This window comes from Thunnus albacares, chromosome 4 (genome assembly GCF_914725855.1).
Source record: "Thunnus albacares chromosome 4, fThuAlb1.1, whole genome shotgun sequence".
Taxonomy (NCBI): Eukaryota; Metazoa; Chordata; class Actinopteri; order Scombriformes; family Scombridae; genus Thunnus; species Thunnus albacares.
Window position 1 is genome coordinate 28,605,038 of NC_058109.1, and position 26,388 is coordinate 28,631,425.

The 26,388-nt window shown below is 41.1% G+C and overlaps 3 protein-coding genes across 10 annotated transcripts; 2 read left to right on the plus strand and 1 right to left on the minus strand.

Moving 5' to 3' along the window:
• Nucleotides 1–55: 55 nt before the first annotated feature.
• pfkfb4a (6-phosphofructo-2-kinase/fructose-2,6-biphosphatase 4a) lies at nt 56–15,599 on the plus strand. 4 transcript variants are annotated; one of them, XM_044348975.1, is made up of 14 exons: nt 56–397; nt 8,032–8,148; nt 8,298–8,394; nt 8,479–8,545; nt 8,639–8,713; nt 8,806–8,862; nt 8,953–9,074; nt 9,550–9,757; nt 9,877–10,023; nt 10,106–10,210; nt 11,044–11,173; nt 12,063–12,125; nt 12,250–12,314; nt 12,835–13,696. In XM_044348975.1, exons 1-14 carry the CDS (start codon nt 343–345, stop codon nt 12,892–12,894), a joined length of 1,368 nt encoding a protein of 455 aa, XP_044204910.1. In that variant the 5' UTR covers nt 56–342; the 3' UTR covers nt 12,895–13,696. The 4 variants fall into 4 exon arrangements, with proteins under 4 accessions (XP_044204910.1, XP_044204909.1, XP_044204907.1 ...); XM_044348974.1 differs by lacking the exon at nt 12,835–13,696 and adding an exon at nt 14,614–15,599 and having other exon boundaries at nt 199–397; XM_044348972.1 differs by lacking the exon at nt 56–397 and adding an exon at nt 6,576–6,936.
• A 1,101-nt stretch (nt 15,600–16,700) lies between these two features.
• On the minus strand, nt 16,701–19,510 carry LOC122981107 (actin-related protein 2/3 complex subunit 4). The gene is made up of 6 exons (XM_044349645.1): nt 19,408–19,510; nt 18,614–18,732; nt 18,091–18,202; nt 17,876–17,971; nt 17,368–17,538; nt 16,701–17,236 (listed from the first exon to the last, which is right to left on the minus strand). Exons 1-6 carry the CDS (start codon nt 19,408–19,410, stop codon nt 17,231–17,233), a joined length of 507 nt encoding a protein of 168 aa, XP_044205580.1. The 5' UTR covers nt 19,411–19,510; the 3' UTR covers nt 16,701–17,230.
• Nucleotides 19,511–19,564: 54 nt separating this feature from the next.
• tada3l (transcriptional adaptor 3 (NGG1 homolog, yeast)-like) lies at nt 19,565–24,458 on the plus strand. Of its 5 annotated transcripts, XM_044349640.1 has the most exons (10): nt 19,670–19,844; nt 19,970–20,050; nt 20,547–20,794; nt 20,880–21,127; nt 21,643–21,748; nt 21,973–22,108; nt 22,259–22,362; nt 22,469–22,575; nt 23,603–23,794; nt 23,910–24,458. In XM_044349640.1, the coding sequence occupies exons 3-10, from the start codon at nt 20,585–20,587 to the stop codon at nt 24,100–24,102; spliced, it is 1,296 nt and encodes a 431-aa protein (XP_044205575.1). In that variant the 5' UTR covers nt 19,670–19,844; nt 19,970–20,050; nt 20,547–20,584; the 3' UTR covers nt 24,103–24,458. The 5 variants fall into 5 exon arrangements, with proteins under 5 accessions (XP_044205579.1, XP_044205575.1, XP_044205576.1 ...); XM_044349644.1 differs by lacking the exons at nt 19,670–19,844; nt 19,970–20,050 and adding an exon at nt 19,565–19,587; XM_044349641.1 differs by lacking the exon at nt 19,670–19,844 and having other exon boundaries at nt 19,933–20,050.
• The last annotated feature ends 1,930 nt before the right edge of the window (nt 24,459–26,388 follow it).

Consider the following 26,388-nt stretch of genomic DNA (forward strand, 5'->3'; position numbering starts at 1 on the left):
CTGAATGACTGCATGCTGTAACGTGTCCTGTAGTGAATACAGTATGCTAAATTTAACCATCAGTGTCATGGGAAGCTGTACAACTCGAGCCCTATCAGGACGTGTGGGGACATTTCCCAGCTGTCAAAGGGGGTGGGGTGGGGTGTAGGAGGTCGCAGGGGGCAGGTACGCCGCCGCCACCTCATTCCATCCAGTTTTGGAGAAAAGCCTTGCTCCTCCTGCCCTGAAGTCATACACACACACTCAGTGGGTGTGTGTACAGTGAGCATCAGTGCAGCGGGCAGCTGGTGGACACACCGACACACCGTCAGACACACGCAGCGCTCCATCAGACAGACGCCCATGATGAGAGGCTGCTCCAGCCGGTCCAAGCACACGCTGAAGCAGGACGGAACGGGTAAGAAAAAAGGCGCTTTTAAGGCTCTTTAGAGATGTGCATGCTGGAGTTTGAACCGTGCATCTTTGTGACAGTGAGGGGCACGTCGAGCAGCTCTTTAAGACGTAAACAAGAGTGCTGTCGGTGTGTTGACGCTGTCACCGAGACCTTTACCCTACATAACAACAACAGGCGGCTTTTTATAGTAAGCACACTGATTTCTAACAGCGGCACTTGTGCTTTAACACAGAGGATGAAGAGCCAGGCGGATGTTTTTGGACTGCTGCCGAAATAATAATAATGATAATAATATAAAAAACAATGTAAAGGCTTCGTGTAGACTATAGCTGATATCTTAAAATTCATTTCAGCTACTACCTATTGTTTTTCCATTTTGCAAAACACTGATCATGATCGAGATGCTGTTGCAGAGGTTGATGATTTTCTGGCTGTTTGTTGTGTTTCTAGTTGTTGTTGTTGTGTGTGATAAATGAATAGCTCTTACAGGGCTGCTGCGATGCTATGCATAATATTTATGTCTTATGAACACTGAGTGGTGCGTTCAAGAGCCAAAATGCTCTGTCTGCATGGTAGATGTTGGTTGAGTGCGGAGCGAAATATTAACATACTATATAGGGAAATGATTTGTCCAGCACAGGGAAGGCTAAAGGCTGCTAGCTGCAGTCAGAGGCTGAGAGGAGGAAGAGGAGGAGGAGGAGGAGCTCATAGATCTGTTTCCTGTTCATGTCCCAACGCACATAAGATACCTCATTTACACTCACTGAAAGCTATCTAACATTTTTCATACAATCTGGTGTTTTCACATACCATACCCCAGCTTTGTGCTGATAAGATAAGTTACTTTAAATATTGTCTAATCAACTTTCTTGCTGACAATACAGGAGGCTGTGTGACTCTGATTGTCAGGGATTGTGAAAACACTACAAGCTAAAACTGTATCCTCTGCAGGAATTACTGTGCCATTTATTTGTGGACCTGATGAACCTGGCATATATTATAGTCTACTAGCAGTCAGGGAATTTGAGAGAGTAGGAGCTATTTAATTAGAAAACCTCCATCTAATCATATTTAGGTCACAGGCTCTGTTGCTCTACCACTAAGACTGACTCTAAAGCTTAATATAACCAGTGCATCAGATAGGCCATAAAGAACATATAAACAGATGAACAAATAGGCTTATTAACCTGAAAATGTACCGTGATTTACCACTTTATGAGGTGCACCTGCGCAGTGTTATTTAATCCAACACAACAGATTATAGATTATAATCTTTGTTGACCGTTTTAGTGCAGTGTGGATTAATCTCTGTGGTAATTTCTGAAGCTATTGTGGGCGTTCTTGTTGCACTGGACTGCATTATATTTACATCACCTATGCTCACCTGAGATGGACAGAATATTAGAAATGCCTCTTAACACAAACTCTCTTACACTTTGCTCCCAACAAAAACTGAACATTATAAGCATTAAAACTACAGATCATACATTACATGCATTACAGGTATTTCTTATAAACTGACAGTGTACAGGTCTGAGTGTACACACATACAGAGCGAGAGAGTAACGCTGCCATCTCATGGACATGTCAGCATATGATAAAATGTCAGTAAGCGTCAGCTTCTGTAAGTATCTGTAATAAAATGTTAACAATAGTCAATTTGTATAATGTTAATTGAACTATGACATGCAAAATGCTTATTGTTGGGATTACCTTTAATTAGAGCTGCAACAATTGGTAAGTTTTTTGATTTGTTGCCAACTATTAAAGTAATCACCAACTATTTTGGTAATCAATTAATTGTATTGAGTCATTTTTAGGAAGAAAATGTCCAAATTCTTTTATTCCAGCTTCTCAAATGTGATTATTTCTTGGTTTCTTTAGCTTTATGTGATAGTAAACTGAATATCTTTGGGTTATGGACTGCTGGTCTAGACAAATTTAGACATTTGAGGAAGTCATCTTGGGCTTAGGGAAACAGCTTACACCATTTCCTGACATTTTATGTACCAAACAACTAACTGATAATGAAAATAATCGTCAGTTGCAGCCCTAACGCTAATGCTCTCAATAAGAATAGGTCATAAGACATTTAAAATATTTGTCACTCAATGCTTTTTTTCATCTGTAAAGACCTTTAGTGCCAAGATATTGTGTAAATTACATTATTGTCATAATAGACCTTTTTCACGGCAGATATTTTGACTCGTCAGTATAGGAAAAACACATCTATTAATAACCATTAATGATGGCTCTGCTCTGTTCAAGTGTCCCAGGGAGCCATGACAGTGTGACAGTGAGCCAAAAAGAATCAATACTAGTAGCACACAGCAAGTTGTCTTGTGCAGTCCCATACCATCCTTATACAAAAAAAACAAAGTTACCAGGAGTTGTTCATAAGAGCACAAATGAAAATAAACCACGTTTTTAAACTATTTAAAAGAGCTCATGCATCATTCCTTAAAAGCTCTGAAGACCATAAAACAACTGCACGACTTAGACTACTGAATTATGTTGTTTATGTTAATTGATGGAATACTTCGGTCCTCATGAGGCTGACAGAACAGAGGAATGTAGGATAACAGGGGCTTTTCCAGTTTGGACTTAGTCCCATACTGATGATTTCAACCCAGCTGGACTGCTCTTGGCAAACTCTGGCCTTCTTAGAGTGAAAAAAACTAATTTTGTAGGTTGACATTACATTTAGCAGACACAGTCCTGTAAAACAGGTAAACTTAGCCCAGGGTCAGTTCTTAAGTAACCATTACAGCAAACCAGAGATAAGGTCAAACAAAATGCTGTCTTCAAGCAATACTGAAAATGTGGTAAAAGTATTTTCTTAAAGGCCCTGAACGCCCTTGAGATATTCTGGCTGATTAGACCTCTGCTCAGGCTGATGAGGTCACCAAACTCTGTGCACCAAGAAAAACAATAAAGATAAGCTGTCTCACCTTAACAGGTGCAGCAGGGGACTGAGAGAGATGTCAAACAGTGTTGAGAGGAGGTAGAACCAGGCAAAAAAAGAAGAATTTCTAGGTTTGCTTTATCAAATTTGCTTTGCTGCTGTCTCACAATTCCCTTCATGTGGTGTGATACTAGTGGTGTTTAAATGATTAATTTTAAATAATGACTACACTATTACACTAATACTTAGAGACTGCATTTCACCACTTTTACCTTGTTGACCCCTAAATAGGACCCTGAGGTGCTCTAAGCTTTCTCTATCAGTAAACTCTGTAAAAACACCAGATCAACGTGGTTTTATGTGTTATCCTTAAAGTTTTGGAGTCTCCAAATCAAACAATCCATGTGTTTTATAAACTTTTTCTTATTGTCTTAGTTTCCTATAAGCCTAAAATTGGGCAGCAAACTATTTTTTCCACTGTTAAAGCTGCACTAATCATTATTTTTATATTAACAATAAATCACATAACTATCTATGAGGGTCACTCGAGTGACAAACCCACATAGCATTATCATCTGACTGCAGCTTCATGGAGCATTTTAGTGTCTTTCAGCTCAATTGTTTTGGCTGCATCTTTACTGTTTTATGGTTCAGTCTCACCCCGTGGCAGATTTAGAAAATTCTACATGGGTTGGCAAGAGGTTTTCAGCAGGGTGGCATGGGAGGGGTCCTCATGAAAATATATTCTTCTGCAGGTAATAACCAATAACTACTAGAGAGAAAACACACTACCGGGTCTATACGAGTGATCTTTTCCCTCTGTGAGTTTGTCAGCCTCTGTCTCTCCTCTATCTCTTCCTCCTGCCCAGTCTAAAGCTTTTCTTGTTGCTAGAGCCAGTTAGAGTCTCTTTTGCCTTCCTTTGAATTTTTTATCAGTCCAATTAATCTGCACTGGCCTAAAGTAGTTAATGTCCTGTCAATAGCTGTTTTAAGCAGATTAAGGTCTGGATGAGCACACATTTCCTCCAGTTAAACAGCAGCAAAACTGAAGCTCTCTTTATTTGCACTCCACACCAGATTGATCCTGCATACCTCATCTCACCTTTGACTGCCAGGACATCCCTCTTTCCTCCTTAGTCACTAATCCGGGTGTTAGGTTTGACCCTCAGTTGATCTTTGATGACCATATAAGCATGATAAGACCATCTATGCATGCAAAACCTCTTTCTAACATCTCAAAAACATCTCTAAACTCCATCCCTCTCTAATCCTGTCAGATGCAGAGAAACTTGTCCATGACTTGATCTCCTCAAGACTGGACTACTGCAATGTGCTCTTCACAGGGATCCCTGGCAGGAGCATCCAGAAGCTCCAGTCCATTCAGAACAGCGCTGCCAGGATCCTGATGAGAGTGCGAAAACACAAACACATATCACCAATTCTGTTTTCATTTGGATCATGGCCAAAACATATCTCCAGTCTGACAGTTAATGATGCAGCTGGTTTGTGTGCAGATTCATGTGCTCACATTGACAGATGGGTAGAGGAAGAGCAGCTTAAAATATATATCTATATTTAATATTTAATCAAATTATAATAATCAATCCTCTGGCACTGCAGTTTTAAGGCTAAAGTCTGCATCCAAGCTTCACATTCCCTTAACGTTATATTCAAACATAATATAACATCATTTGTTTAACACTGCAACGACACACCTGCAGCTCTTTGTTATTAATTAAGATCAGGACTCTGTTAACTGAAGTTACGCTAGAAAAATTAGGGAAAACCGCACTTAAACCTGCACTGCAAGACCTTTGTCTCCCCCCTCTGGCAGTGAGAGTAATTACACAAACACTGTCAACGCAATCCGTCGACATCCGCAAACAAGTCATTGCTGATTGATGTCAAACGCATCACTACCGGTGCACCAGCGCGGGAAAGTCACCACAGACACCAGATTTAAAAATTCCAGTTTACTGCGAAATACAGAGAGATTTATCTGTCGGTGATTGGCTTAATCAACATTGTGTGAACCTGTTTGGAAAGGGCTTGAATGTAACGGACATTCATTTATATGTAAAAGTCCTGCACTCCAGCTTTAACTCCTTTAGCAAGTAACTTCACTTTTGGCTTACATTATAAGTTTGAACATGAGCTGATTATTAAATGTATTTTGTAATTACTGATTTGATTTGAGAAAAACGTCACACAGAGAAGCTGGCAGCTGGTCTCGATCCGCTCATCACCACCAACCCTGTTTCCAGCCATAGCACGCTAACATTACACGCTGAGCTGAGCACCAAATTGCACCCAGCTAGCTGTGAACATTAAGTATTTATCAACTACATATTTCCCCTAAGGAGTTGGTGAAGTTAAACCAGAACTAAGGAAGGATGAGTAAGTTATAAAATATTGGACTTACATTCATCAGGTAGACACATCACAACTCCAAATGAAAGCTGTTTTTTCTTGTCTGCTGGCCGATGCCCACTTTTCCTAAGTCAAAATGTCTTGTGTAAAAATGGCCTATAAACAATAGCATAACTTCAGCTTCATAAATCCAAAGATAGTTTCCGTCATTTTAGGTAGTTCTTATCACGCCGATGCTTGTTCACGCTGATGCTTGTTCAAGTGCTCATTTTTCTGGTAAGTTTGTTTTTAATTAGTTATTTGACAATATAAAAAGGGGGTGTGATGTCATGATTGATCAATTGTCCAAATGACGTCACACAAGCAAGACAGCAGCTCTTTTTATTTTGGTTTCACTTTTGCATAGTGGTAGGAAGTGGAGACGCTTGTCCATATTTATATACAGTCAATATTTTGGTGTGTACACCAGAGTTATATCTGCCCCCTTAAACAAACAAACACAAGATTTTTTTTTCAATTAAGAAAAACTATATTTCACTGAATATTAAATTCTTTTGATCAGCCCAGTTTCTTTCAAATAATGGAATAGACTCCCTAACCTAATACATTTTTTAAACATAATTCTTCCTCTGACAATAATTCTGCGCCTTTACGTATTTATCGTGTATTTTGTGGCTGAGCACAGCGCATGTCATTTACGGTTGAGCAGCAAAGGAGGCATTGCGCCCGTAAGCCAATTTTTTTTTCCAGGATGGCGAGGTCATGACCCTCCCTACTCTGCCTCTGATTGGCTATTCTTCGTTGCCTTCGTTGATTAGGTTTAAGTATGAGGAGTGAGATTGGTTAGGGTTATGTTAAGAACATGAGGCTAAGCCAATCAGAGGCAGAGTAGGGCGGGTCATAACTTCACCATCCTAGGAAGAAAAAAAATATTGCCGCCTGTACTGAAGTCTTTACGGCCGACAGTTGGTCTCCACTGTGGCCAGACCGGAGCACGTGACAACCGTGGACCCACACAGAGAGAGAGCGAGACCGGCCAGTCTCCATCCCAACACAGCAGCGCGGATGAAACACCGGTCACCTTCAGAGCAGCATCACGGGGAAAAAAGGCCCCGTGCTCCCGCCGCGGCTGCCTCCACCTCACCGCCAGACGGAATGGAGGACAGTACACCGTCAAATCCGCGGGAGCTGACCCAAAACCCCCTCAAGAAGATCTGGATGCCGTGCAAAAATGGCCTTCCTGAAAAACACATTTCTCAAAGAAAGGGTGCGTATGACGACGTGGCGACAAACAACGAGCTATATGGCTATTCTACCGGTAGTTTATCGAGTATCCACCAATATGTCTCACGCGGTGCGTCAAAGGTTTGTTTGTCCGCATTTCCCTTCCGTTGCTCTAATCTTTCCGTTTTGCTAGCTGACGTTACCACAAATACTAGCGCGGGTGCTACAGCGCAGATGAGATGTCTCACTGATGTGTAAGGATTTCACATGATGATCAAAGCACCCAGGAGAAAGGGCTGGTACCGGGGACGTCCACGTCATTGTTAGTATGTGCCAAGTCAAGCACCGGTTGTTGGTAAACACGAATTGTACCCCTGCAGTCATGTGAGTGAGTGATTCGCCCCTGCTGCATTTTATGTTCACTCACATTGGCCACTTTCTGTATGTGGCCAGTGTCTCCTCACTGTGGCCTGACTGAGGAAGGATTTCTGAATCAATAGACTGTTAAAATGCCAACGAAATCACGAGCTTGTGGGTAAATGGGTCTGTGTTTGGTGATGTGTTTCTCCCAAATGTGAAGTGCTTGATAACTTAATAACACAACAGGAGCATAATGTGATCTCCACATATCGGGGGTGATTGTGAAAAGTGCTCTGTGATGCTCAGTGTCTGTGAAACTCTCACACATAATCTTACAAGCAAGTGCGGCCGTGAAAAGCATTCTGCTCTCTGACCCGGTCATCTGTGCAAACACTGCGGCTTGGTTTGGAAAGTAGCTGTAAGGTCTCACCAGATGTCTCAAGTAGTGCAGTGTTTCACAAGTTCCTCAGACACGGTCTGGTGTAACGGTGACCTCTGCTCCTCGCTGACAACATTCTCAGGGTGGCGTGATGTGACTTTGTCTTCATGGCAGATAACGCTGGATTACACACCCACACACACACACACACTGATAAGGGCAATCTAGTGTTAATATTAAGTATGTATAAATGATGGAATACACTAGATAATGTAGGGGTTGATTTATTCTCGGACTGAGGCATTACACGTCATGCAGTGAGATCACTTTTACATCTTCCATGGGTGTTATGCGTGATCAACACATGACTGAAGCTTTCCTCTCCCTCTTTCATTGCAGTATGTATGACCAACTGTCCCACCCTGATTGTGACAGTGGGCCTTCCTGCCAGGGGGAAGACCTATATCTCCAAGAAGCTGACCCGCTATCTCAACTGGATCGGAGTGCCCACCAGAGGTACGAACTGCCAGGATTGTCAGCCTCAGCCAAAGAGGCTTTACTGAAACAATAAGCAATTGTAGGAAAGGCAGTTTTAGAGGATAATAGGTTCAGTATCTGCAAGTTTCAAGTGATCTCAAGTGTCCTTGCCTCCGTCTTTCCTGTAGAGTTCAATGTCGGACAGTACAGGAGAGAGTTTGTGAAGATCTACAAGTCCTTTGAGTTCTTCCGTCCAGACAACGAGGAGGGGTTAAAGATCAGGAGGTGAGAGCGGCTGTCAGCCTTTACAGTTTGTTTCACCTCCAACCATGTGACATGTATGACCCAGTTTGTCTGTGATCTTTACAGACAATGTGCTTCAGCAGCTTTGAACGATGTGCGGCAGTACCTTACAGAAGAAGGAGGCCAAGTTGCGGTGGGTCAAATGTTAAATGTTGCAGCTGGTCAGATGTTTTGATGCTGGTTGGATACGGTACTTATGTTCTTCTTCTGTGTTTCTGTTACACAGGTTTTCGATGCAACAAACACCACCAGAGAAAGGAGGGAAACCATCATCCAGTTTGCAGAGCAGAATGGCTTTAAGGTAACGTGTGGGATCACAGCTCTAGGAGGGGATACTGCATTCACTCACGGCCACACTAAGCATGATTGTTCCCTCCTTCTCTCTCCTCTCAGGTGTTCTTTGTAGAGTCTGTGTGTGAAGACCCAGATGTCATACAGGAGAACATTGTGGTGAGTAGCCGTGTTTGTCTGTTTATTTACATCAAGACAAAATTTGTTATTTCCAAGTTGTCCTCAGTCATTCGCTGTTTCTCTGTTTAGCAAGTGAAGCTGGGCAGCCCCGACTACACCAACTGTGACACTGAAGAGGCAGTGGAGGACTTCATGAAGAGGATCAAGTGTTATGAAAACTCCTACGAGACACTGGATGAAGTTCTGGACAGGTGAGGTGGAGCCGGTGTGGAGAGGGAATAATAACAAACCCTGTTATCATTTTAAACAATTCTGTTTAGTTATGAAACTCAGTCACATAGATGATGGTGACATGATGGGAAACATTAGTTTGTCTATTTTATTTTTTAGTGTGAATTATGTAGGCTAGTCCCCTGTGTCAGTGTTCATTTGATTTTCAAATAAGGTCAGTAATAAATATTGTCTGACATGACGATGTGGCAGCACGCAGACCATGTTTTTACTTAATCGGAGTACAAGAAAACAATTTTTGTTGCTGAAATGACAAATTATGTACCATCATTCTTTGTAATAGGTTCATGCAGTGATTCATTTATATGGAATGAATTTATAAACTAACACTTAAGTAATTACTCAGGCATTCTTATATCTGTAGGCTGGTTTCGGCTCACTCACATCACAGAATGTTGAACGGGAGGTTTGATGTCTCTGTGGTTTCCTTTTTAGGGATCTCTCCTACATTAAAATCATGGATGTGGGTCAGCGCTTCTTGGTCAACAGGGTGTTGGACCACATCCAGAGCCGGATCGTCTACTACCTCATGAACATCCACATCACGCCGCGCTCCATCTACCTGTGCCGCCACGGCGAGAGCGAGCTTAATGTCAAGGGTTGCATCGGAGGAGACTCAGGACTCACGTCTAGAGGCAAAGAGGTACAACAAACAAAAATCAAATGAAGCGTTATGAGCAAACTGATCATTCTGATGTAAATCTGGAGTTTTTTTGTCCCTCCGGCCATGTTTCAGTTTTCTTCTTCTTCTCCTCTGTGCAGTTTGCGAAGAAGCTGAGCCAGTTCATCGAGACGCAGGGCATCAGTGACCTGAAGGTGTGGACCAGTCAGATGAAGAGAACCATCCAGACGGCCGAGGCTCTCAGCGTGCCGTATGAACAGTGGAAGGTCCTGAACGAGATCGACGCAGTAAGTGCTGCACTCCTCGGATTTTTACCGTCTGTTGTGCAGATTTAGTTCAGAGTTTAATCAGTGTGTGATGTCATTTTAGGGCGTGTGTGAGGAAATGATGTATGAGGAGATCCAGGATCACTATCCTCTGGAGTTTGCACTGAGGGACCAGGACAAATACCGCTACCGCTACCCGAAAGGAGAGGTCAGTATCTAAAATATAATGTATTGTTCTGTTTAATGATGGGATGTTGTTTCGTAGCCGTTTATGTGTGTTTTGTATGTTAACATAGAGGTAGCTTGCTCATGGACAGTGAGTCTTTGTTTGATATTTGGAATTCCTAAATGACACACATAACCACACACACACACACACACACACACAATTAAGCCGTATCCAGATGGCTACCGGCCACTTACACTCTACTAATGAGCCTCAGCCTGGACGAGCTGCCTCTCAGACAGATTTGGCTAAACACCAAATCTCAGTAAACAAAGACTTCACTTTAGTGTGTGCGTGTCTGTGTGTGTCTGTGTGTGTGCTAAATATGTGGGTTCAGGTTGTGTACTGTGGGCCTGAATGCCCACTGGTCTGTTCTCACCTTTAGTCCATTCCATTACCTCCCATTAATCTCACACAGGAAGATGGATATGGACATTAGTTAGCAGCCCAGGCGGACAGTGCTGATGTAGAGCTTTAGGGAATCTTGTTAAAGCCAGAGTTAGTCTAGACAGCCTGAATGGATTTTTCCACTCACTAAAATGTTAATCTGCTTACTTGTGGTTGATTATTCAGTAGGATGTGTTTGCCACTGTCTTAATAAAGTAGAAGTGAAAAAGGTGTGCTCTTCCTTTACGAAAATCAAAAAATAGAACTTAAGTTAGAGTTAACTATGTCCGTTGCCGGCTGTGGCTATAATTGTGTTTTTTTTTTTCAGGCAAGATTAATTCATCCTCCATCTGCAATGAAATCTGTTGCTTGTATTGTAATATTCTGCCTGTTCTGACTGATCTTTCTTTGTGTCTCTTCTGATTCAGTCCTACGAGGATCTGGTGCAGCGGTTGGAGCCGGTCATCATGGAGCTGGAGAGGCAGGAGAACGTGCTTGTCATCTGTCACCAGGCCGTCATGCGGTGCCTGTTGGCCTACTTCCTGGACAAGACAGCAGGTCAGTCCCTGAAACTGAACCTCTTGGAGGCACGGGTCCTTAATGAGGCACATTAGGAAACATATACAGATTCTGTTAAATCTGCAGTTGTTTTTGCACGTCTCTAAATTCACTTAAGTAGAAGAAAAATAACTCCGTGAGTCAGTAATGATCAGTGATCACAGATCACGCATAGAGTATCTGATGGTGAGTTTTTCCTTTTAGTCACACAGTTGGATTTTCACTCTAATAAAGTGCTCTGTTTAAGATACTGGTTCAAATGTTCTGTACAGTGAAACACTTTGAGTGTGTAAAGCTGGGTGACATACTTTCATAGTGTGTTTCACTCCTGGCTGACAAACCTGATTTTCCTGTTGTAATAAAATAATAAAAGGTCCAGTGTGTAAGATTTAGTGGCATCTAGCGGTGAGGTTGCAGATTGCAGCCAAATGAATACCCCTCCCTCCCCTGTCCCTTCCAAGCATGTAGGAGAACTTACAGTGTCCACAAAACTAGCAAAAAAAACACAAAAGTTCCTCTCTAGAAACATGGAGGTGCAACATGGCGGCCTCTGTGGAAGATATAAGATATAAAGAGCTCATTCTAAGGTAACAAAAACATGATGATTCTTATTTTCAGCTGATTATACAGTTATTAAAACATACTTATCAATATTATATTCTATTACCAAGTCCATCCCACTAGATTCCACTAAATTCTACAGGCTGCACCTTTAAATTATATTTTCTTTCATACTACAGTATATAATATAACCCGAGACAGAGCTGCAAATGTCAGTGAATGGTTAAATGTGGGCTCCTGTCCTCACTGTGAAAGAAATCACACTTTGAGATTAATGTTACAGATTTCAGATAATGTACATCAAACGTTGATGTTTGTCTTCACACAGAGGAGCTGCCCTACCTGAAGTGCCCGCTGCACACTGTGCTGAAGCTAACGCCAGTGGCCTACGGTAAGACCGCTCTCTTATTAGCATATAATGTACATAATGAATCTTTTTTTCTATTGAATAGCGATAAGCGTTCTGCTGCCTCCCGCCTGAACTAATAAAACTAATTGTCTCTCTGTATGTTCAGGCTGTAAGGTGGAGTCCATCTTCCTTAACGTGGACGCTGTCAACACACACCGAGAAAGACCAGAGGTGGGTATAACAACACACTCATACACAAATGAATCCACTTTGTACGAGGTAAGATGCTTCACAAATACGTTGGTTCAGTGGCTTCAGGTGCTGAACATCCTGGTTTGTTTTTTTGTTTTTTTTAAGCAAATCATTCTGATGGCCATGTTTTCATAATCAGTGGTATAAAATAGTAATGAGCTCAGAGCAGGTTTTTGTGGTTATCAGAACATTACAGAAACGTTGACTAAATGCTTTTGTTGCTTTCATCCTCACACCCTTTAAATAAACATGTGTTTGGGTGGAATATGTTAACAGTTTCTTCCAGGGTTTCAGCAGCACTGAGAAAGTATCCATCTTCTTCTAGAGAAATGTTTTTTCTGTAGCCGAGACTTTAAAAACATTAAACTGATTCATCTCACTGTACGTCCATAGTTACAGTAACTGGCAGTTATCTGAGTAGGAAAAGCATGCCTGCCGTGGTCTCCCACGTGTTTTGATCCCTCCCCCTCTTTGTGTGTTTTTTTTTTTTACTGAACAGAACGTAGAGGTGTCGCGGATGTCAGAGGAGGCTTTGCTTACAGTGCCAGCTCACCAATGAGGCAGTGCCCCCTCACCCCAACACCCCCACCCCCCCCCACCCCTCCTTTACCCCCTCAGACGCACAATGTACCTGCCAATCTCAGCAACCTCTTATCTTTCTTCTCCACCTTCCTCTGATCGAGTCCACTCCGCTGTTCTTGTCTTCTGCTCTTCCTCCTCTCATATTTTAAGAAATGATGATGATGGTAATTGACTGGAATCCAGTTTATAATTTTTTGATAATTAATCCTATGACACGGATCTTGTGTCGCGCGCGTTCTCCCATTTTTGGAGAATGAATGAAAAGCCGATGAAGGTTTTTTTTTTTTTTTGTTTGTTTTTGTTTTGAACTGATGCTGTACTCCCAACTGTGAAGCAATGAGACTCCAGCAACTTTTCTGTTGAAGCAGGGATTACATGTAGTTTGTTTTCTCAACGATCTTGTCTGAACTGATTTGACAATGTTCATTTTGACTGGTGTCTCATCACTTTATATTTCTGTTTGTAGGAGTGAGAACACACTAATCTTAGTTTTATTGCACTACACGATAGAACAAAGTAGTGCGTTTAATCATTTTGCACATAAAAATCAATTCTATGTTTATTTACTTATGAAATGTCCTCTATTACAACTTGTATCTAGTTTAAGGATGTCTGAAACACATTTTACTATACTGTCTACTGAAGATTGTCAAAGTACAGAAATACTGTTTTATTGTTCTTATTCAACAATGTGAAGGTTCTTATGTTCATATCACTGATCAGAATTCAGAAAAAGATATTTCTGTTTACTGTTTCTAAATAAACTCCACTCAAACAGCGCTGCTGCATTTCATGTATATGTACCACACTCCCTCTGTGCTTGACTTGCTTGGCATGAAAGCTATTTTCCTCTTTAGTATCTGAAAGTTAGGATTTTGTGTTAAATGCTTTACATTGAGGGTTAATCGTAAGATAAAAGGCGTCTAGACTGATGAGCTGGACATTTCTGACTTGGATTAAAAGAGTCCTACTATTTCCTTCCTGTCCTTGCTATCCTACAGATCATGTTCCTGCTTTTCTGCTGTGCAAACTGAATACTCAGAGATTTACCCATTCATTCATATGCAAAGACTCCACTGGGGTGCATAAGAAAGTGCTGCCATTCATCCGCCTGAACAAACACCTACTGTGTCAAAGACACATTTCTTTCTGCCAAGAGCAAGCGTGATTACAAACTGTATGCTTGTTATTTTCAGCCAGTAATCCTGGTATTTTGTTTAAAGCTTAGTCATTTTGTTGGAAATAAAATTTATATTGCGGCATAAAAAAAACCTTACCACAGCCCTCTGTTATTTTGTTTACACCATCAAAATAATACAATAAAATACTTGAATATGACGAAAAATGTCAAGTTGATCGCACTGCCTAAAAGGTGGATCATTTTATGTTTAATGCCGGTTGGATCTGTCAGCAATAACATAAAGACGTCTGTCAGTCTGCACTTTTAGAAAGCAACATAAGCAAACAAGTGGCAAACACACCACAGCACACTGACAAAGAGGAACAGAGATCTCAAGTGCTGAAACACTTGAGATCTTGACTATACACAATATGCAACAATGTATCAGGGGGGTGACCAATGTGTTTGGAGGTGTTTGACATTTAGGAACTAAACACTCACAACAGCAATCTTTAAACATGTGTACACACATATTTCTTCATAAGGGCTCTGACACTGATGCCTTCCTCTTTCCAGAATGTGAACATCCATCGTACAACTAAGGACGCCCTGCAGACCGTCCCCGCTCACCTCTGACAGGATGCTGTTATCCAGCTGAGGCTGAAGTCGGACCTCTCGTTCTCTCTCTGCCATAATGGACTCTGTGTGCTGTTTTTTTTTCTCCCGTCCAATGTGCAAAACCTGCTCACACTGGTGACTGTCTGGGTGAAGTGCCTCCTCCTCCTCCTTCTCCTCCTCTATCACACACTCATTTCTCTCTATAACTGTTATGTCTGTCCTTTATAAGGGATTTGAAGGAGCTCAGTACTGTGAATGAGTTCGACCTGAACACTTGTTGCACGGTGGCGGCTCTCAGCATAGCTGGTCCAGATGATTTATGAATCAAAAGGGGGTTTTAAACACTTGGGTCACAGCAGATTCCTGTCTTATTTGTTACTATGTGTTGCTCTATTCAGTACAGTTTCTGTGTGTCGATATTGTGCAGCACTGAAGGTTACTGTAATATCTACTTTAAAGTATTAATCATGTGGTTTTCATCAAATGATCATGTGACTTCCTGCTACATGTGTATTGTGCAATCATTGATTTATGTGAAGGTGTCTTTAGTGATAATGTGCAATTTGAAGGTTACACACCTATACTTGGGAAATCTATACTATGAAGTTTATTATTGTAAGTAAGTGGTGATTCAATCAATAAATGAAAAGACTGGATCAATATTAATATAATTTTTTTATGGTGAAAACAAACAGTCACTTAAATTTTATACTGATGGGGTAATGATGGCTTTCTTCAGCTGTGTGGTGTACAGGAAAAATGCTGTTACTTCATCTGAAACATGCATCACGATAAAATTAAGAGCACTGATTCTGCACACAAACCTTTGATGAAATTGAAAAAAAAAGCAACTTAAGCTCAAAGCTGTTGGTGTTGATGTGGGTCATGACTTCAAAATGTACGTCCCAACTCCACTGAGATATAATAAAGATGTGTTATTTTTATACACCAGCCTGTCATTATTTCACTCCTTTGATGCTTTTTTTTTTAAAATCCTGCTTTAGATGATGTGTTTTCCAGTTAAAAATCACCTTGCCTAACAGGTTAAATCATTTATGAGGGCTGCAACTAGACATTATTTTCACTATCAATTAATCACAGATATTTTCTAGATGAATCATTTAGTCTATAAAATGTCAGAAAATATTGAAAAATGTGCATCACGTTTTCCCAGAGACCGAGTTGACATATTCACACTGCTTGTTTTGTCTGAGCAACTGTCCAAAATTTCACATTTGAGAAGCTGGAATTTGCCTTTTTTTTGCATTTTTGGTTTTAAAAATGTATTTTCAAAATTGTTCATTGACAATTAACTTTTTGCCCATCAACTAATTCTTTCAGTAATTGAAGTATGAGTGGAGGATGCTGTGATGATGATGTCAGGCTGATGGTGGATGGATGAAGACTGCAGAACCCCAGATTAGACGAGGTTTGATGGAGATCACATGAAGACTAGCAGGTGAACTCAGATGAAGCTGTGTTATTACTTGGTAATGAGCAGGGAGTGTCCAGGAGATAATTTACTATCTTGGCATTTTTATTACTTGAAATTCAGCCAAATGACCAAAAGGTTCCTTCTCTTAATTTCCAAAGTAGCTATGAGTGCAGGTGGTCGAATCAAATAAAATCTCCTCTGTTTCTCCTCGACCAATATCACTTTAATGCTGTTGAACAAGGCAATTAACCTCCAGTACTAAAAGCTTTGTGTGGCAGGTTTTTGTATAACTATAGTGAGGATTTGCATGTACAGCAAATACCGCTGAGGAAAGCATTTAAGTTTCTGTTTAAATTGTAAATGTGAAGAAATACTGAACTACAAAAGAAGGTTCACACATTGTCTGCAACATAAAGGTATTACTTCCCCTTCCTGAAACAGCTGAAACAACACAGTGGCTGTGAATAAGGTGAAACGTGACCAAAGTGCTGACTAAAAACAACTTCCTCAGAGGCAGAACACATTCATTTATAGGTACAGCAGCCGCACGTATGCTCACCATGACTGGCCTAGAGAGATGAACAGAATACAGATATGAACAACAAGAAGGTATAAACAACTGACTTTTATTATCTTTCATTATTTTCATACATGGGTTTTGGTGGCTGCAGTACAGACAGCTCTTGTTGCATGTGATAAATCACCACGCAGACTATTTTCCTCAAACATGGGTTTCCAGGACATAAAATTGGGAGACAAGTTTGACAGTGACAGTAAAAACAGACTCACATACACAGAATACAAAAACTCGGCCATTTTATTTGCAACAACACACTCTTGCTGCCCCTGTATTCATGGCTATCAACTTGATTAATACTTTAAGGACCCGCCTTTGTTTGGGCATTTGTTCTAAGTGGCAGAAAAATGAAACTGGTAAATATTTCATTATATACAGTCATTGATATTCATGAGTACAGGGAAATACTCGAGACGGGTGCAACAGGTGTCATCGCCAGATTGGTCGTGTTCCTCTCATCTCCACACTGATTGGCTGTTTCCTCCAATAGTTCTCCACTCTTGTGCTGATTGGCCCTTTGAGCTTTCCCTCGGCTTGTGTGGGAGAACAGGATGACATCGTCATCAGAACTGTGGACCATAAAAAACATTAGTACACAAATGAATTAGAGCTGTGAGTGAGTCTTTTATATGTAGACAAAACTCAGATTACATGTCAGTATCCAAATTAGAGCTACGACAGCAGAAAACTAGTTTCTTACATTCTTGAGGAATTCCTCGGCAACGATACGGGCCCTGGCGTTAACAGACAGCTTCATCTCGCTGATCTCCTTGTCAATCTCTTCCATGAAGTGGATGACAAAGTCCACCAGCTTGTGTTTGTACATCTGCTCCGTGTGGAAGTTAGTGATCAAGAAGCTAATGTCATATCCCTAAATCACAGTGCAAGAGAGGAAACAGAGTAAGAGGGAGTGGTCAACAAATCTGACAAAAAAAAAGCCATCACGTTATTTAATTGTATGCATTGACATGTATGTTCTAATTATGGAGGAACTTTTAATGTTTCAGATTGTTTGATTGTTTGTCTCACATCAATTGCAAATCTGAACATTTTTGCCTAAAGAGCCTTTATGACATATGCTGTTTAAAAGGTTAACAGTTCCTCATTTTTTATTTATATTCATCCTGTCATACTGTTCAGTATATTGATTCCTCTTTTATTCTATTATATACAACCCAGAGCACCCCTCCCCCCACTCAGTCTCTTACCTCTACTGGTTTCCTCCTCAGAATGAAGAAGTTCTCCGCTCTCATCATCATGAAGCGCATGAACTTGTGGCAAAGGATCTTCTCGATCTCATCAGCCTACAGTCCATCATAACACAGGTGTTTATTTTACAATGCATACTAGACCAAGTCAGAACATTTAGTAAATAACCAAGAAATAATAATAAAAAAAAAAAAATCACACTGGTTTTAATCACCTGTTTGACAGCAATGCTGACTCTGACAGAGTTGATGGATCCCTCGATCAGAACCTTCTCCTTGTCATTACGGCTGATCACCACGGGCTGAAGTAGCAGCTCCTTACTGCTCCTGTAACCGTGGCAAAATCCATCCATCACAATCAAAAACAGGCCTGCTCAGTTTTAAACTATTCCAGATATTGAGGAGCATTACTGTGCATGAAACCCTAATACCCAGGAATGAAAGAAATCCAAACAACGTAGAACAAAAATACCAGTTGTTTTAATGGAAGAAAACCCTGCAAGTTATGGTGATTTGTTTAAAAACTTCTTTTCCTCTGGTGGTACTGGGGGGACTAACAGGCTGCAGCACGTCCCTATTGGCCAATTTTACAGCCTTGCCCATGCTTGTGTTATTTTTTTCCCCCTTCCTAGATTTTCTTTTGCAAGTTTGCACGAGTTGAAACTTGTATGACAGCAGCAGATGATCTGTAGCTTGGAGCCGAGCAAGAACAGGTGGAAGCAAAGCAGGGGTACATACCTGACTTCCACCTCCGGCTTGTTGTGACGCTCCACCACCTGAGAGGAGAAGTTCTCCAGACAGAGGGCCGCTTGCAAGGTGGCCCTCACAGCGTTCAAGTAGGGGCGCAGAGTCGCTGTCTGAGGAAAAAAGATGAACAAAATCAATGCCTGGGTGGATCACACTGCGGAACACATTTTATTAGACGATACATTTGTTATTTAAATCAGGGAACAATGAAGCTGCAAACTGCTGAGTGACTCAACCAGCAGGGTCAGCATATGAGGTCATGTTTGATCAGGAAACGAGTCGTATTCAGGGATGAAGTGGCTACAGCTCAAACACAATTATATTCAGTTTGTCCACTTTTTATTTATAATTATCAGCCAGAAAAACAATATATTAATCAGCAGTAAACTAATGCAATTGAATGATTTTGCCTGCGTTAACGTTAGTGGATGAGATGCTTTCAGGTGACCGAGATTGAATATGAAAGTCTAGCTAAATCTCTCTGTCTACACTAACGATATTCATACTTTTCCGCCTTCAAATCACAGAGCTTTAGGAGCAGCACCAGTCAGAGTAACGAGGGAAAAGGGGTCCAGGAAGAAAAGACAGCTCAGCTCAATCACTTTAGTTTCTGCAAACCGTATCGAGGATGCTTCGTTCTCTCGTTTCAGCGCCGCCAACCACAAACCCCGCCTGGCAGAAACACGAAGCTAGCCAAATGAAGTCACCTTAGCCGTAACCATAGCCGGATGATATATAAATCTAAATAAGCACAGATAAAGATACATTTGGAGCAGTAGACTTACCATTTTTGTGCTGTGAAAGACGGAAGTTCCTCAGCCACGCCTGTGACTCCTCTTCCGTAAATCCTACATCGTCTTGTAAAGACAAGGTGCGCTCGTTTTGTTTCCGGCTTTTCGTTTGAAGGAAGCAGATCGCTCCACCTAGCATTCACGCAGCCCTTAGCGATCATTACTCCGCACCAGGTTGAGTATTTTTTTGAACAAAACGAGCATACCCTCCGGTGCGTCCACTCCGCTCTGTGAGCAGGAGGCACGTCGTCCACAGGCCTCTGCGTCATGAGTCATTTTGACCGTTTGAAACAAGTTTTTAACGAAATCTGTAAAACAACAACGTTATGAGCGAGTTAAACTACTGAACTGCAGGTTTAGCAGTAATATATTTATTTTAACGAACCTTGACACAACATGGTTTATTCCGACGGTACCATTCTCGCATTAGGGTAATCTGTTTACAGCTCGTCATGTTTATTTTGATAGATAGCAATACTTAAAGATTGTCTTCAAATTTATGTAATACATGTTATATTTCATTTTATTCATAAAATTGTTGCTCTGTCGAAAATAGGTCATATATTCATCTGACTCGATTCCATACACCCCCCCTCCCTTTATTGGTTTTTTCCATCATGGACACCATTCACTGACGGTAAATATCCTTTGCTCCTAAACATTCAAAGATATTTCTGTGCTTTCATTTAACATCATGGAGCTCATATATTTTTTAAAAACTTCTACACTTAAAATGTACAAGTGTTGAAGCGTGAGATTACAGCGACCAGTATTAAAATTTTACTGCAATTTTCGCAGTTTGGGCCCAGCGAGCTGGCGTTGTATGAAGCAACCGCGCGCGCGTGCGTGCGTGTTTGATGTGAGTGTGGGTGTGCTTGTGCTTGTGTGTGTGTTTGATTTGTGTGTGTATGCGTTTGCGTGCGTGCTTGTGTGTTTTTTGATGTATGTGTGTGTGTGTGTGTGTGTGTGTGTGTGTGTGTGTGTGTGTGTGTGTGTGTAAAAGAGAGACAGTGGTGCAGACAGGCAGAAACAAAGAGTAGAGAACCACAGCTGGACACTACTAAATAGTGTCTCATGGTTTTTTATTATTTTATTATCATTTTTTAACCACACTGTCGGTCTGTTTGTATCAGTTTATTCAGATGCTGCCAGGTCTCTGCAACTGGGCATCATGAGTGAGTTGAAGGACTGCCCCCCGCTGAAATACTATGACTTCAAGCCCGTCGAGCACGTCAAGGTGTGTCCCCGCTACACTGCTGTGCTGGGCCGCTCAGAGGACGATGGGATCGGTATTGAGGAGCTGGACACCCTGCAGCTGGAGTTGGAGACACTCCTGTCCTCAGCCAGCCGACGCCTCCGAGCTCTGGAGGAGCAGAGACAGGTAAGGAGAAAGACAGGAATAATCATCCTCTCCTCCCTTGTTGTGATTGCTTTTCAGTGACTCAAAACCCTTTACTGTGTCTCAGATCCTCACAGACTGGCAGGACAAGAAGGGGGATAAGCGCTTCCTAAAGCTGGGGAAAGACCCGGACCCCGCTGCATCATCTCGCCACAAACCAAAGAAACAGAAATTGGACGGCAAAGGCGGTCATGGTCCAGGTCCAGGCCCTGGTAGACCAAAATCCAAAAACCTGCAGCCGAAAGTCCAAGAGTATGAATTTACAGACGACCCGCAAGACATTCCCCGCACTCCTAAAAATGATGCCCCCAACAGGTCAGCAGCAGCACGTCTTCATAATATATCTCATAGAGGGATGCAAAGATGTGAGATTTTGATAGTACGATTGTAGTCTGAGGAAACATTGTGGTTTCACGGTTTTACGATTATTATGCAGTAAAGTAGTACTGCATAATACTACAGATGGATAAATGAGTATTTTGTAATTATTTTTGTGCATTTTGGCATTTGGAGCTGCTACACTGGGCTCGTTTTTGTTCTGCTCTCTTGTATTGTGCCTACATTTCTGAACACGATTATCTAGTTTTGCTTATTTTTCCATGAGCCACAGTTATTATGAGGAACATTAACGTACCATAAGGTTACAAAACTGTGATGTTTTGAATCGCATTCCTTAATCTCAATTTCTCTGTAATTTCTTTTGATCACACTTAATTCAAGTTATTGGTGAATCTGGTTTCAGGCAAGAGTGTGGTACTAACTTTAAGATACAGGAGAACAAATTATTGTCTTTCTGGGAAGGTTTATATTTGAAATGTTTTTGTTTTCAGATTCTGGGCGTCAGTCGAGCCGTATTGTGCTGATATCACAAATGAAGAGATACGATTGCTAGAGGAACTTCTGAAACCTCCAGAGGATGAAGCGGAGTATTTCAAAGTATGACATAAAAAGCTTTTGGTTATGTTATGTTATGTTATGTTATGTTATGTTATGTTATGTTATGTTATGTTATGTTATGTTATGTTATGTCATGTTGTACATCACTAGGGACAAAATTCTGGATGTTTTTAGTGAGTTAAGTAAAATGCATCATTTTAAATGTGTTTACATTGGCCAAAGAGCAGCGTATTGAGCTTTGGTGCTGTCTATGTTAACTGTAGATTCCAGCGTTGGGGAAACACTACTCTCAGCGGTGGGCTCAGGAGGATTTGCTGGAGGAGCAGAGAGAAGGAGCACGAGCCAACGACAAGAAGAAGAGCCTCATGGGAGGACCGCTGTCTGAACTGGATGCAAAAGGTGAGGGGAAGCTGCAGCTTGTGCTTTAAAACGCCAAGGAAAGTGAAGGGACTAGACAACGTTAACCCTCAGTATCACCACCATGACGCACTTTGTTTACTGCACAAGCATGATGAGCCCCTTTCAGCGCTTATCTTCATGTTCATCTAGATGTGGACTCGCTGCTGAAAAAGTCAGAGTCCCAACATGAATCTCCAGAAGATGGCTGTCCCTTCGGTCCTCTCACCCAGCGTCTGCTCCAGGCTCTTGTAGAGGTCAGTGTATTGCAGACTTGGTATTGTGCGATCAAGCATCCACACTGGCTTTGAGTGAGACATGGCATCTGAAATATTCATGCTTTAATCTTTTGGGTTCTTCCAGGAGAACATTATATCCCCCATGGAGGATTCTCCTATACCAGACATTTCAGGGAAGGATGCTAATGATGGAGCTGGGACGTCTCCTCGAAGCCAAGGAAAAGCTTTCAGGTATTTGTGCAGCACCTCATGAATGAATGAGATATCAGAAGCAACAACATTACATAGCCAATAACAAAAAAACATTTTCACACACAGATGCCATATTTGATGTGGGATAATAAACTTGTGTTTGACCCATTTTTATCAAACTGCTGTCACTGGTTAATTCTGCTGCTGTAATCTCATGAACAACAAAAACATTCAGTAAACAGAACTGCATCTCAAAGACTTGCATGTAATGTAAATGTGTATATTTACATATGTATGTCAAGGTGCATGTGAAATTATTTATGCACACACAAGCATACATGTACATTTCTATTCTCCACGTTTGGTGTTGTGATTTGATTGTAATATTGACGATTGTCATATTAAATTCCTTCCTTGACTCGCTCTGGTACAGGTTGGTTATGACATTAACATATTAAGAGGTTGTTTTCCTCGTACCACATAAATATGCACACACACACACACACACACTAAGGTCATGTCTCCTGGATTATTTCTGGGGGCCTTAATCAGCTGAGGAGGAGTTTACATTTGTAATAAACACAAATCACACATGGTTGGTTTTAAGGGCTGATTCTGAAATCATCTTATACTGTTTTTAGGCAAAAAATAAACTAGTTGACAAAATAAGGGTGAACTGTTAATCTCAGAATTAAACCAATAAATTAAAGTAAAATAAATGACTTCAGTATTTCTTCTCCAGAATTATATTTCTGGCAGTGTGGTGAAGGTTTTGCAACAGATGTGAGCTTTCATGTTGGGAAAGAAAATGAACAGAAAACATAAATGATCAATTGCATGAATAATAAGTGTGGAACAAATTAAAATTGGGGGAATTTGGACTCATGACTTTTAAAATCCTGGTTATGTCCCTGTGTGTGAACTCAGTATTGTACATTGATTGTGAGTTTGGTTCGTTTATCCTTTTTTGCACCCTGAGAAAGGAATCAGAGAGAAATAAAGTTTATTAAAGGGATGAAGTTGACATTTGCCTTATGTGTCAATTCATATCTTTTACCCCCCCCAGTGTTCCTCACACACGTTCTCTGGAGGCGCGGATCAAAGAGGAGCTGGTTGCCCAGGGACTGCTGGACTCTGAGGAGCGGCCTGGACCAGGAGGAGACTCTGAGGACGAGGTTCTGGCAGAGCTTCAAAAGAGACAAGCGGAGCTCAAAGCCCTGAGTGCTCACAACAGAGCCCGCAAACAGGAGCTGCTCAGGTGAGGATGCAGGCTCACGATGGATACATTAACCATGAAGTAAACTGTACGTCCATTAAGATTTTATCCATGGTAAGCTGTTCACATTAACTTTTAATTTGTGTCTGCCTCAAAGGTTGGCAAAAGAGGAGATGCGCAAGCAGGAGCTGAGGCAGAGAGTCAGGGTGTCTGACAATGAGGTGATGGAAGGATTTCGGCGAATCATGGCAGCTAGGCAGAAGAAACGCACTCCGACCAAGAAGGAGAAGGACCAGGCCTGGAAAGCACTGAAGGAGAGGGAAAGCATCCTCAAGTTACTGGATGGATAGAGGAAGCAACAGAAAAAATGTGGAAGGAAGAATCTTCTTTCCACTTATTGACACAGATTGTAACCGTGGTAACAGCTGTTACACGGTCAGTTTACAGCTGTATCTCTAACATGTAAGATACAGTTTGCTGCAGGTCTGTGTGATTTGAGTAGGGACATTTCTGTAGTAGTTTTTATGTCCTGTACAGCAGAAAGCTTATGTGATCGTAACATTCAGTATGCATCTGAGACTTTTCCTCTTTTTGTTAAATTTTTTCTTTGTCAGTTGAATTTTTATGTAGCTTTCTATTTTGTTTACCATTGTAATGTTATGAAAACAATACACATCAATGTTTGAATAAATCATTATCAATTAAATGCTGTTATTGTATGTGTATGAGATACACAAAGTAGAGGCAATAAATCATTAGATGTATCTGCAATTCAAGACCACCACGAAGGAATTTAAGGAGACATCATGGTCCAAGAGTGGTGAAGTTCAGCCACTGAGTAGAAATAATACGTAGACTAACATCACACCACAGTTGTATAATTTGCCGTCATAAGTATTTAGTTACATTTGAAACAATGGAGAATTTATTTTGGTCTACAACCAAGGACTCATACTTGAACATGAACAAGCATGGAGACCATTTTTAGCCATGCTAAACCGCTCCAGCAGTGGCAGTGTCGGTTGGTCCAGACTGAAATATCTCAACAACTATTGGGCAGTGATGGTCCCTAGAGGATGAATTTTAAAAACTTTGATGTTCCCCTGACTTTTCATCTAGAGCCACAGCCTCAGCTGTACTAAAACTCTACTAAACATCAGTAAGAACACGTCTCATAGAGCCTTGCATGGCTGTACTCATGTTCTCAAATGGTGGCTATGGGTACACCGAGCCAAATACCACGGTAAGTTGAGCCAGGGGTTCACCTTACCCCATTGCTTATTCATTGGCATTACAATAATGTGCATTAATATTACAACAGTATTATCACAACAATAGGAGGGGGCAGCAAGACAGCAACCGTATAAGGCCTTGCTATATAGGGAATTTGTCATCTTTTTTGTAGGTTTATATGACGTTTGCGATACCTATTTTTTGTCATTGTTTTTTTGTTGTCTTACTTTTATGTTGAGTCACACAATAATGTGTGAATATGTACATTTACACAATATTATGCCACCTTGTTTTTTAAAGACAACATCCTGAAATATGGGTGGAAGTATATGTTCTAGCTTTGTCTCATTTTCCTTTCCACTACCGTGGACAACTGTTCTAAAGCACCACTAGATGGCAGTCAGTGTCCTTATATCTGACTACCCAGCAGCATTTACATAGCCTGTGGTTGCCAGCATTTCCACAAGGCTGTTGAACATTGACAGCGTGCCAATGTGGTGTGTGTCTTCATTTGAGGACATCTTCATCCATATTGAGCCCAGGATAAATCAGATGAATAGATAGGATAAAGCTGCTGTGTCTCACAGTCTGCAGCTCTGTGTGAGGGTCACACAGTTCATCCTATGGAGTGACAGGGTCCAGTGCAGTCATCCAAGGGATCTGACCAGGAACAACACAACAGTCAGACACACTGCTCTTTCTCCACACCCTCACATGGTCACAGCAGCAACCACCACACTGCTGCTGACCGGATGACTGGACTATATATGAGTTCAACACATACTGACATGTCCCAATCAATGCTGAAGTTTGCAAGTTTGCCATTTGGTCATTAGTTCCAACACTGTTTCTTTAAGTATTTTTATATATCAATTAAATGTTTTTTGACCGTTTCACTCAAGATATAACTATCATATGACTTTCAAAATCATAAGGCATTGGCATTACTGAAATGTTTATAACTGATTTGTATAGGGAAGATGCTACTAAGTTGCTACTTACTGTCTTAACAGACTTTTAGTACTAGTAATAGGTAGCACCTATCATACGTCCCTGTTGAAATTGTAGTGCCTTGGTTTTATTTTGGGTATTCTGTAATGTCACGTAAATTGATGAAACAGTACAGACACTACACTATGTTGATGCTCATAGAGCTCAGACAGCAGTGGGAGGGCTACAGGTAAGACCTTAATAAAAGTTGAAGTCTCCCCTGTTAATGATCAACACCTTTTTTCTCTTTATAAATGTTGAGTATGTGTGTGTGTGTGTGTGTGTGTGTGTGTGTGTGTGTGTGTGTGTGTGTGTATGTATGTATGTATGTATGTATGTATGTATGTATATGTATGTGTATATATATATATATATTGTAATGGCAAAAGCCTTTTCGTAAAACTAACTGAATC